The 12,755-nt window shown below is 40.7% G+C and overlaps 1 protein-coding gene across 4 annotated transcripts in view; it reads left to right on the forward strand.

Annotated features, from left to right (window-relative positions):
• The window catches only part of HOOK3 (hook microtubule tethering protein 3), an 86,835-nt gene that overhangs the window by 16,247 nt on the left and 57,833 nt on the right, over window positions 1-12,755 (forward strand). For all 4 annotated transcript variants that reach the window (XM_033084700.1, XM_033084701.1, XM_033084702.1 and 1 more), the window contains exon 3: window positions 8,286-8,358. In XM_033084700.1, coding sequence (XP_032940591.1) covers window positions 8,286-8,358 — 73 coding nt within the window. The remainder of the gene's footprint in view (window positions 1-8,285; window positions 8,359-12,755) is intronic.

Genomic DNA, 12,755 nt, shown 5'->3' on the forward strand with positions numbered 1-12,755 from the left:
AAGCCGCACTGAGTATAAGCCGCATCTCTGGGTGTTGGCAAATATTTCGGTTTTTGTCCATAGATAAGCCGCACCCGAATATAAGCCGCTCTGTCGTTCGCAGCGAGGACCCGTGTGCAATTAGTAACAGAACCGCGGGAGGGCGGGGTTTACTGGCTGAACTCGGGCTGTGCAGGCTCGGCCCGCTAGGGACCGCTGACGGAGCCAGGTGGCCCAGCCCGGTGCTGCCGCTCGGGGCCGGCCGCCGCTGCCCCTGGGCTCGGTCACCCCGGGTCGGCGCTGCCCCGCGGTGGCAGGCAGGACGGAGCTTCCCCCGCTCCTACGGCAGCGGCGGCGGGCGGGGACGGAGCTTTCCCGCACCCCTGGCGCCGGCGGTGGGCGCGGACAAAGCACCCCGCCCCCTCCCCGGGCCGCGGCAATGGCGGCGCGGGGCTCCCACCGGCTCCCCGAGACGCGGCAATGGCAGCGCGCACTTCCCCCCCCCCTCCCCGGGCCGCGGCAATGGCGGCGCGGGGCTCCCGTCGGCTCCCGGAGCCGCGGCAATGGCGGCGCCCCCCCCACGTCGGCTCCCCGGGCCGTGGCAATGGCGGCACGGCCCCCCCGAGCCGCGGCAATGGCGGCGCCCCCCCCCCCGTCGGCTCCCCGGTCCGCGGCAATGGCGGCGCCCCCCCCCCCCCCTCCTCCTCCCCTGGGCTGCAGCAGAGGAGGAAAGACGAGAGCTCTCCCGCCTCTCTCCCCGCCCCCCGTGCTGCCTGCAGGGAGCCAGGGCAACACGGTAACACTGTAACAATTGCGAAATGCTGGCTTTTACTGACCGGTGCTTGACTCGGCACTCTGGCTGGCACGTCTGGGGTTGTAAATGTCAGAAAATTATTAATATATTAGCCGCCCCCGACTATTAGCCGCACTTCCGGGTTTCCACCAAAATTTTTGTCAAATTGCTGCGGCTTGTATTCGTGAAATTACTATAATAAAGGGGAAAAGGGAAATCTTAATATAGTTTAATATTCCAAAGCCTAACTTTTTAGCATGTGGTTCTGATATACTGTTTTCAGCTGATGAACTGATACTTTTGAAATAAATATACAGTACAAATACTGCATATCTGTAGCATGATTTTGAAGTACATAAAGATCACCTAAACAATTTTTAATTCTTTGTATCCTATGTAATAATTTAAGCATGCCAAAATTAGTATTCAACTATATTACTTTATGATAGTGTGCTTCAGGTTTAACATTTTGCATACTTATGTAATGAATAGGCATATTCTCATGCTGAAATCTAGCAACAGTATTGCTAAATCTGGACTGCATTCCTGTTGAGATAATCTTTGAAGAGCAGCAGAGGTCTGATATAGGAATGTACGACAGGAATGATAACATGGAACAATCTTCAAGAGAAAATATTCCTATTTTATTTTTCTTACAGAAGGTAAGTAGTATAAGATAAGGTTAGTCCAATTGATTTTTGCAGTAGAAACCAAGGATTGTAGAATAGCCAGACATTTTTTTTTCCCTGGACATGAGTTTCTAATATAGGCCAAATACATGGATCAGCAATTGTATAGCTGACTAGAAAACTGATCAGGAGCATGTTGACAAAGCCATTTAAAATATTATTTCTTGAAAACAAAACCAAATTCAACACTGGCCGTGAAATCCTTCTTTTGGTCCTTTGAAGAGGTACAACAGGAAGGCTACTTTGCTGGGAGTCAGGGCATGTTCAATAATGGGAAGCAAGTCTAGAGCAGGTTTTTTTTCTTTTTATATTAGCAGCATGGCTTCCTACTCTGTCCCAAGGAAGACAGTCATGTAGAAGGCAATTTTTGCAGGAAGACAGCTGCATGCTTAAGGTCATTTGGAAAAGTCATGTAGTGATGTTAAATAGCAAAGAGCAAGCCTGAAAGCACCAGGTCTCTGCAGACATATCATTTGCAGTGAAAATTTGAATAGTTGTCTTTGACATGAAGATCTCTCATAAAGTTAGTCTTCAAAGGAAAAATGTGTTGTTTTGACTGCAGACACAGCTTAAACGCCATTACTCTTATTCTATTGAGAAGGATAAATGGCTATTTTTGTAATTTGTGTTCCCTGAAATTTGGGTGTTTCTTAGTATAGGTGCTTCCTGTTAAAGGCTCTTTTTAAGTATGTGTTCTTTGAGCCTAGTAACAATGGAAGAGAAGGTTAATTAGGTAAAGATAGGGAAGGGAGAGTTCTGGCAACTTTGTGTGCATCAGGATTTTGCTATAATAAATTAATTTATATTTTAAAAATAGCTGAAAGAGCAGGTTAATGTATCCAGTAAAGATGACCATTGATGAAAATGTAAAGGAATTGGGATGTTCCAGTGATCTGGATATATTTCCAGATATAGGGGGGTGATTATAACATTTTTCAAAAAAACTCCAAGATTTAATAGTGAACTCTATTTTTTCTATTTTTCTTTCTTACATCTACCTTTGTAGGAAGAGTCCACTGGTACTTAGGAGAACAGGAGATGTAGGTCATCGTGAGGAATGGGTTTTGAGAGATCCCTAGCTTGGAGAGTTAGTTGTTTTAGGTACACATAAAATTTGCGCAAAACAGAACTGTAGGATTTATTGTCAGTAAAAGAAAGGAGGAAAGAGAAGAGGAAGAACATTGCTTGCTCATCAGTTGATAAAAATCAACTGGGCTGTGTGCCAAGTGGAAAGGGTTGACGGTTTCTTCTGTGGTTCTTTATTTTTCATACGTCAATATGAAAATCCTCAATATCATCCTCAATATTTTTTGCACTCACGGTAGCAGCCCATTTGTAGGTAAGTGCCAGACACCACAGCAAATGTAGCAGAATTTTCTTTAACAAAACTGCTGAAAGAAGCTGTGAGAATAAAAGTTACAAAGAAAATTACTGACACCTTCAGAAACTTTTCACTATTGGTGTAATGTGTGATAATAAATTGCAAAAATGTGTTCTATGTAACCAAGCATGAATGTTTTGATTACAGTCTCAGCTGTTGAGAAACAGGTGTTGGTTAATCTCGAAAGGACATTTTCATCCATTATAGCTTTAAAACTTTATCTTTGAATTTCAGCTTAAGGTACCATTGAATGTAATTCTCTAGTGCTAACTGTATTATTTTGGAGGAAGAAATTCAGCTTATGCTTTAGGTTATCTTTTGTGTGTTTTTCTGCAAGATTCATTGTTTCTAATTAGATGTGGTGATCCTTCTGACTAGCATTATTCCCTCTGACTAGGATTGGTGTGACGATATAGTGAGGATGCATTCAGTATTGATGTACTCCAGGAGTAAAGAGTAGAAGCAAAAGAAAATGTTTAGATTTTTAATGAGTAGACTGTTGGCCTAAAATTGTGTAGCTTGTGTTGGTAGAAGTGCCATAGCTTGCTTCTGAATCACATCCTTTTTTTTTGTGTAGCTTACACTGATGTTACTTATGTTTTCACTGTCCACTGATATCCCTAGAATAACACAATTTCCTGTTTTATACTACATTTTAAAATTTTCTTTTCATCCTATTCTAAAGACTGTTTAATACCAGCTGTTTTGATTCTTCCTCTGTCGTACTGGCCTTAGTAAATGTAAGAAATGGTATATTTTTTCTTTTGTCATCTGTGCATTACACCCCTCTCAATGAATTATTCATTTGTTATATTATACGCTGCAACACAGCGTGTATGTTTTAACACATGCAAAACACAAAAGCCGTGATTTTGTATATTACACGTTTTTTGAAGCAGCTTACTGTACTGCTGTTAAAATGAGTAATAATCATGAGTTACACTACATGCTCTGTGGGATGGTTTTCTTCAGAAGAGTATTTCTGTTTCCTGGCATCTGTGATGCAGAGAGATGATTGCTTAAATAAAGGAAAATTTGCATACAAAATAAGGTGGAGATGGTATAAGTGAGCGCTGCTGAAAACATCACATGAAGTGATAGAGCATTAACAACAGCATAAGTATCTTGTGCTCTGAAGAAAAATCCCATTTATCTGCAGTACTACTGAGATAGTAGGCAGCAGTCAAATGATGCACAAATACCTTTCTAAATGTGAAAGTTATCCAGTCCTAGAGGTTGTGTAAATTTGGACCTAGGCTCAGAAATGTACTGAATTCAAAATTCTTAGTTCATGCATTCTTGTGGTAATGAGGATGCTCCAACTAAACTGTCAATTTTGTGATAGTATAACTGCTCATTTCTTAACTGCACATTTTCGTATTTGATTACGTGATGCTTTTTCAAACACTGTAAGAATAATGCTGTTGCTTCCAAATGAAATGGCCTAAGGTGATTAAAGGACTCTGAATTTTAATCCTGATCCCAAAAAATGCAGGGAAGAGAGATTTGTTTGCAGCAAAGGCTGTAAATGACCTAACATCTGGAAAGCCCTTTTTAAAAGTATGATTAGAAATTCTTGTGGAAAAGTTTTTATTTCATGTTTGACTTCTAGTAGTTTGTTACATAGAGAGAGCATTGCTGTTGGCATTAGTAATGAACTTTAATTAGACTTTTGAAGAGAAATAAAATTACAATGGTAGGTGATTTAGGTTAAAGAAAGGATGATCATTGTAGATTTGATTGTGTTGATACCCAACTGGTTGATTTTCTGCTTATTGTATTCCTGGAAAAGTGTTTTTGCAGTGTGCTATTAATTGTTGTATAACCTGTATGAAGGTTTTCCAGAAAGAATTGTTTGTGCTATTTTGACCACTGTTACATGGTATTGATTTCAACTGGATTGCTTATCAGCTGCTGGACATCCATGAGGTTTGTATACATACAAATAAAAAAACAAATGGGATCTGTGGAAGAGAACTACTACACTGAGTTTAAATTTATTTCTCAGGAACCTTCCTTAAGTATGTCTGATGACATATATAAGGGTTTAGGTAACCTGTGACTTTCATCAAGACTGAAAGAAACAGTTGCTTGTCCATGCAATACCTTTATTACAGTAGTAGCTGAGAAAAGCTGCTTAGTTTCTGCTGAATTTCAGGTTTCCAGAATGAAATGAGTTGGACCTAACTCTGCAATCTTGTTACTGATGGTGCCCTTATTGGTGCCGTTATTGTTGAAAACTGGATGTGCAATATCAGCTACCCAGTCAAATATAAGTTTTCTTGTGAGGTAGTGTTTATACTTGGCCCATGTTGGTTTCTTAGAACCATTATTTACTATGAAAATGGTATGTCAAGGATTGATATATTCACGGCACTGCAGCCTTGAAGCAGCTGAAGATATTAGTGGCCAAGTGCAACCCATAAAATTATAAGGTACAATTCTTAAGGAAGTCCTGTTGGGTTTTTTTTTGATGGGGAAGCACAGGTTATACCTGCTTTCTGTCCCAGCTGCATAAATACTTTATAATTGTGAATCTGTTGTTAGTCAAGCTTATTTGTGTGTTGGCAATTCCCGGAAGACTCATTTGACAGTCAGCAGCATGTTTTTTGAACCCCACACCTAAAATGGGATTTGAACTGTCATTCTTTTCACTAGTGTCCAGATGATTTTGTTGTGATTAAGTGTAAATTAGGCAAATGAAGACTTTCTAATGAAGTCTTTTTGTGAGTAGATCTGTTTATTTAATGTAAAAGCTGAATGTGAACTTTCTTCATATGTCAGAAATCTTATATATACTTGAATCAATGTCATTTGTAGGTTTACTTATTCTTGTGACAGAGAGGCCATTTGAAAGCTATTTGAAAACGTGTATTTCAAAAACAGATGATAGTTGGAATGAGACATTGCTTTTTCTGTTTCGTAATTTAAGATTCTGTCATCTATGCTAGAACTGTACAGTTTGTGAATGGAAGTAATTTGGAGTCATCAACTTAACTAGTAATTAAAGCTGTTCTTCCAGATATATATTTGCGGATGCCATGTCAAGGGAAACGAAATATGCTGTAATCTTTGCTAGAGTCTGTAACAAAATGTGTAAAATAGCAATGAAAATGTGTCAGCCGAGAAACATTGCTGTTTGAGATCTTCCTCCATAGCTGTGCATTGTAGTATTATACACCTTGCAGACCTTGATGCATTGTGAAGACACTGTGGAGAAGATAGAATACAGCATGTACTGTGCATCAGGTGCAAAGTGTGGCTGCAAAGTTGTGCTCTAATGAAAGTACTGATGTAATTGCTGTTTTACAGTATATATGACATGGATTTTATTTGAATCTCCAGGCATATTCAGAATTTTCTTGAAGTTTTGCCAAAAGATCTTGTAGCATTTTGCCCTTAGAAAAAGAGCTCAGTCTAGAACTCTTCTATGTGTAGAAGGTGCAGCGGTAAATCTAATAGCAACCACTAGCAAATGCAGCAGTGTAATCCAGAAAATAAGAGTACTTCACCTGAAACTGTAACAAAAATTCTAAAGAACATTTTGCTAGCAATAGAAAGGTGGTGGTTTTTTTTCCACTCTGACTGTATTAACTTTATATATTGGATGAAATATGAGCCCTTCCTTATGTTTCCTACTCCTTTAAAACCAGTTACCTGTAATACATTCTTTCTCCCTAATTCTGATTATAGCATTTTCAAAACTCTATATGATAAAGGGAAAATTTGTCTGAACTGAGCAGTAGAAAATGTTAGTCTTTTAGAAGATCTTTCAACTTTGGCAGTAGGAGAGAGAATCTCAGGAGGTGTCTTGAAGAAGCAGCTTGTGGAAGATGGAGAAAAATAGGGAGAAGTCAAAAGGAATATATAGTAATTTCACGAATACAAGCCGCAGCAATTTGACAAAAATTTTGGTGGAAACCCGGAAGTGCGGCTAATAGTCGGGGGCGGCTACTATGTGAATAATTTTCTGACATTTACAACCCCAGACGTGCCAGCCAGAGTGCCGAGCCAAGCACCTGCCAGTAAAAGCCGGCATTTCGCAATTGTTACAGTGTTACCGTGTTGCCCTGGCTCCCTGCAGGCAGCACGGGGGGCAGGGAGAGAGGCGGGAGAGCTCTCCTCTTCCCTCCTCTGCCGCAGCCCAGGGGAGGAGGGGGGGGGCGCCGCCATTGCCGCGGCCCGGGGAGCCGACGGGGGCCCTGCACTGCCATTGCCGCGTCCCAGGGTGGGGGGGAAGTGCGCGCCGCCATTGCTGCGGCCCGGGGAGGACGGCGGGGGGGGCGCGCTGCCATTGCCGCATCTCGGGGAGCCGACGGGAGCCCCGCACAGCCATTGCCGCGGCCCGGGGAGGAGGCAGGGTGCTTTGTCCGCGCCCGTCGCCGGCGCCACGGGCACGGGAAAGCTCCGTCCCCGCCCGCCGCCGCTGCCGTAGGAGCGGGGGAAGCTCCGTCCCTGCCTGCCACCGCGGGGCAGCGCCGACCCGGGGTGACCGAGCCCAGTGGCAGCGGCGGCCGGCCCCGAGCGGCAGCACCGGGCTGGGCCACCTGGCCCCGTCAGCGGCCCCTAGCGGGCCGAGCCTGCACAGCCTTAGCTCAGCCAGTAAACCCCGCCCTGCCGCGGTTCTGTTACTAATTGCACGCGGGTCCTCGCTGCGAACGACAGAGCGGCTTATATTCGGGTGCGGCTTATCTATGGACAAAAACCGAAATATTTGCCAACACCCAGAGATGCGGCTTATACTCAGTGTGGCTTGTATTCGTGAATTTACTGTAAGTGCATTCTGCTATAAGTAGGAGTTCTCTGGTTTTTTTCTTGATTGCCTTGTCAAAATTGCAGAGGATAGAAAAGTTTCTGAGGAAGGGTGTTAACAAAAAAAATTGTGTAGGGTTACTGTAAAAAGAGAATTTCAAGAACTGGTAGATGAAATAGTTAAGTGTGTTCTTAGTCATAAAAACTTCAGTGATGCTTCCTAGCTCGTCTTGCTGTATCAAGGCAGCGTATATGTTGTTCAATTCAGGCCTTTATTTTAGAAGTTGAATAGTTATAAGCAGTGTACAATGGTAGGGATCCATAATATGTGGAAAAGTAATAATTTTTAACACTTTTAAGAAATGCAAGTAAATATTACTGCAGCACCAGAGGAGAAATTAAGAGGCAGGATTTATGGAGGGAAAATTGGCAAAATGCATTCAAAATAAAGAAACTCTTCCTCAAAAGCATAAGCTGCTAATGGCACACAAATGAAGCAGTGCTGTCAACAGGGCGCAAGATCTTAGAAAAGTGAGTAGTAACAGGATTCTGAACTACTGTACTCAGCAATGTGTCAGATACAAGAAGTAGTCATTTAAATGAACTTAAAGCTGAGATAGGAGCTTAATGACTAATGTGTACTCACTATTTCTGTTACGTGTTTTTAATGAATACACTTTTTATCTTTCAGAGATCCAGCTTACTTTGATGAAAATTGGCTGAACAGAATCAAAACAGAAGTAGGAGATAATTGGAGGCTAAAGGTATTTGACTTACTTTGCTTGCCTGCGAATCTATACTTAAGTTCTAAATACAATATTGTGTCTAAATATTCTCACATTTCTGAATTAGGATTTTGCTTCATAGGCAGCATTTTGAATTTTAGACCATTTAAATTACACTTACATGTTTTTACATTGTGTTGTCCTGCACAGTTTTAGCAAAGACATTTTGAATTTGTTATCAGGTTTTAATGATTTAAAAGGAAAACATTAAAATAAATCTTAGGCATCAATTACCTCTCATTTGTCAAATGTTGAATGAGAGATTTTTTTAGTGCACAGTGTGGAAGCAGCTGTTAAAAAAGCAGCCTTTTTGAGAAACACCTGTATAAAAGTAGGAATATAATAAGCAACATATTTAAAGAAAAATAGCAAAGTATTACTTCCTTTACCTTGTCAGCTCTGCAGAACTGCTAAGTTTTAAGGGAGGAAGTAATGTTTTTTCTGTGTTCCTACTCAGCATGGTTTTTAATTTTTTAACCACAGTGTTTGCCAGGTCATTTTTATTACTTGCCGTTCTAGTGCTTCTCTGCAAACCTTAAGAGAAGAAATAGAATTTACAAGAACTATAAATGAAGAACATTTTGCTTTAGAATCTTGAGAACACAGTCTCACATGCAGATATTAGTGTAATTTTTGACTACTTTTGTTCAGAGGATTACAGTAATTTCACGATTATAAGCCGCACCATTTTGACTAAAATTTTGGTCCGAACCCAAAGTGCGGCTTATAATCAGCTGCGGCTTATATAGGGACAAAGAACGAAAAGTGCTGTTTTAGTTTGGAGGACAGGTGTCTGCTGAGAAAGGCAGGAACCTCTCTTTGAAATGGAGAATGTAAACCCCTTCCCTCCAAATTATTATAATTTTGAAATCAAGGGCTTTCAGGCAAAGACATGGGAATTAGGAATAACAGTTCTTTTCTAGGGAAATTAAAATAGAAATACAGTACTACAAAGAAACAAGCCCCAAACCCTGACAAAGTCAGAGTACAACCTGATACCCTGTCAGGCAGGGTGTTGGTAGCAGTCCCATTGAATGGTGGCTGCAGTCCTCTTGCACTGACAGATGTGATTCAGTTGAAGCAGTGCTCCTGTAGAAGGTGCAGTTTCCCTCCGGAGATCCAGTGGGGATGTGGAGAAATCCGGTTTTCCTCTGGAGTCCAGTGGAGAAAGGGACTCCCTCAGTGTCCCAAAACCTCTGTTTTTATCTTGGTGAGAAATGTTGGGCTCTTCCCCCTGGCTGGAGCAACTTCCAATGGGATGAAGTAATTTTATCAGTCACCCATTGGGACTCAATGGCCATTAGCAGAAAATGACTCGCTGGAGGAAGGATGGGTTGTGAAAAGATAAAGAACAATGCCCCAGCTGGTTTCAATGGATGACCCATTAGCAGAATATCTGCCGTGGAGATAAGGATCACTGCCCCCACCCTCAACAGATGGTGATAGAATAGATACCTTTCATCACACTCCGTATTGTAATGTGCAGCTTATAATCAGGTGCGGCTTATGTATGGACAAAGAACAAAAAGTTGCTGACACCCAGAAGTGCGGTTTATACTCACTGCGGCTTATAATTGTGAAATTACTCTAAGTTTCCATTTTCAGCCTGACTAATTTGGGGGAAGAAAAATAGTTATGAATTTACTATTAGTTCTCGTTTCTTGCAAAAACCATTTTGTTTCAGCCACCAAAACCTATTCTGAGCATCTGGGGAAGGCCTACAACTGTGAAATGCTCTAGTACTTACAGGCTTGTCTACACCACTTTCTGAATTGCAGGGACACACAAACAGAATGCTTCCTGAGACAAAGATGGAGCTCACTGCTGCTGTTCATGTTTTGACTTGGCCAGGGAACTTACCAGCATGGTTCTGCTGTCCAGCTGTGTGAAGTGTAGAGTGCTTTAGAATGTTTTGTCTACTAGGTCTGCCGGCAAAAGTGAGGGTACATTGATGAGGATCCATTGACTGTGATGAGTAAAAGACATGATCCCTAAAAAACCTTTAGGACACATTTGGCATCTGCTGCATGTAGAACACTTGATATAAATAAACTTTGCAGCAGAGAATTGTATGGAATTGCAAGTGAACAGCTGGATATAAGGTCTTACTTTTCTGTAAATTTTGGGTTTGTTTTTTTTCAAAGGAATACTGAAGTCTTGGCCGTTAAATGTGGAGGATAACAAACTGAGAACTGTTCGTTCTAAAAGCATTTGAGCTGATCAAATGTGGAGCAGCAGCTTCTATAACTGTCATATGGAGTTTGAGGAATAAATATTTTATTTTTGTCTCCCACCATTTTGGCAGATGTAAAAGCTTAGCGGGTGTGAAAAAAAGCGCTGAGCAATCTAGTAACTTCCTTATGTGCTGAGGCTGGCAAAGCATCAGGTCAAATTTCAGTTTCTTGATGTCATTCCATCTTGTTTTTCAAGTGTCTGCATAAACAAGAACTAAAGACTGATTTTTTTTGTTTTGTTTAAGAAATATGCATAATTCACCTTTGTTTATAAGTTTTTATGTACCACTTCCCTTTTCATGAGGAATACTAAAAGGCACAAGTGGGATACTTTACTTTCCTGATTAAAAAATGAATTAATCCTATACTTTGCCAACTGTTCTTTATATGCGAGTAGACATTATTAGTAGTCTAGTTTTCCAAATGTCTATCATGCAATCCTTCATTTAAAGTCTGGCTTGTAGGAACACTTCAGTCTGTGCATTTCTATTCGTAGAATTGTTCAGCTTGGAAAATACTTAAGATCGACTCTACCAAGTCCGCACTAAACCATGTTCCTAAGCTCAACTTCTACACCTGTTCTGAACAACTTCAGCTCAGTAACGCAGCTGTTTCCTTGGGCAGTCTGTTCCAATGTTTGACAACACCTTTGGTGAAGAATTTTTTCATATCAAATTTTAATTTCCCCAGTACAACTTGAGGCCATTTCTCTTGTCCTGTCGCTTGCTAACTGTGAGAAGAGACTGACATTTACCTCTCTACAACCTCCTTTTAGGAATGTATTCATTACTAGATTTAAGATGTGGGCATCATGCTTGCATGACTCTAGAATATAGCTTTCCCTTCATGCTTTAAGAAGTGCCATGAGAAGTGATAATTGGATTATCTCAAATGTTGTGCTAATGAGCTGCATTATTTTCTTGTTGCTAAACATGGTCATTCTCTGCCACTGATGACATCTGGTATAACAGTCACTACTTGTGCAAGCTCTTGGTGTCATGAACTGCATGAAGGAGCTGGTCTAGTAGGGGAAATACTTAAAAAAAATCTAAAATGTAATGTGTAGGAAGTTTTGTGAAGCAGTGGTTAGGAGGGCTGCTAGATAGTCTTGTGCAGCCCACCTGACCACTGTTCATAGAAATACTCAGAAAATGATAGAATCATGGAGTTGTTAAGGTTAGGAAAGACTTTTAAGATTGAATCCAGCTATCAACCTAGCTCCACCGCTATGTACACCACAACCCATTATGTCACCAACTGCCATATTTGCACATTTTTTTAACATTTTCATGGATGATGACTCTACCATTTTGCTAGACAGTCTGTTCCAATGCTCTACAACCCTTTCTGTGAAAATCTTTCACTTAATGTTTAAACTAAAACTTAACTGGTGCTACTTCAGGCTGTTTCTTCTTGTTCTGTCACTTGTTACCTGGGAGAAGGTATTGAGTAATGTGATTCTTAATTTTAAATTGTCCTGTATGGAGAAGAAACAAGAACATAAGGCTGTAATGTTTTTGTGGTGAGGGGGGAGTGAGAGGCATGGGTTTGGTTAGTTTGGTTTTTTTACCATTTTGTCTTCTGATAGCTGCAATGTTTTTGCAGTTGCTTTACCATTAAAAAAAAAAAACCAACCTTATAGGGATGTTTTTAAATTCTTGGTTTCAGGGCAAGTTGCCAGACTTGAGAAGTTGAGTAACGCACAGGGGAGAAAAAGGGAAATGGTAAAACTTGGGGAGCTTGCAAAGTGGGAACCATTCAGCAAGCATTCTGATTCTTAGAGCTGACCAGATCTTTGTCTACTGTATTTAGCAGAGAAATGTTGTTATTTCTTTAGGTTAAAATTTCATGTTCATATCATACGTCAGTGCACATAGTAGTTTGTTTTTTTCCTTGGGCAACAAAAAAACTTCTCACCATTGCCTTACCTGCAATTTTATGATGATTTACCGAAAAAAAAAAAAAAGCAAAGATACTAAATCTTTCCTCATGTACAATGAACACTTCTATGTAGTCCAGATTTAAATTGTGTACCACATAGGATTTCATGGCTCAGGAAAATGACATCTTGAACATAAAACCTATACTGAAAATAAAAAACAGCTTAGAAAATAATTTGCCAAAATTTACAGGAATGAAATT

Source organism: Catharus ustulatus, chromosome Z (assembly GCF_009819885.2).
Source record: "Catharus ustulatus isolate bCatUst1 chromosome Z, bCatUst1.pri.v2, whole genome shotgun sequence".
In the NCBI taxonomy this organism is placed as follows: Eukaryota; Metazoa; Chordata; class Aves; order Passeriformes; family Turdidae; genus Catharus; species Catharus ustulatus.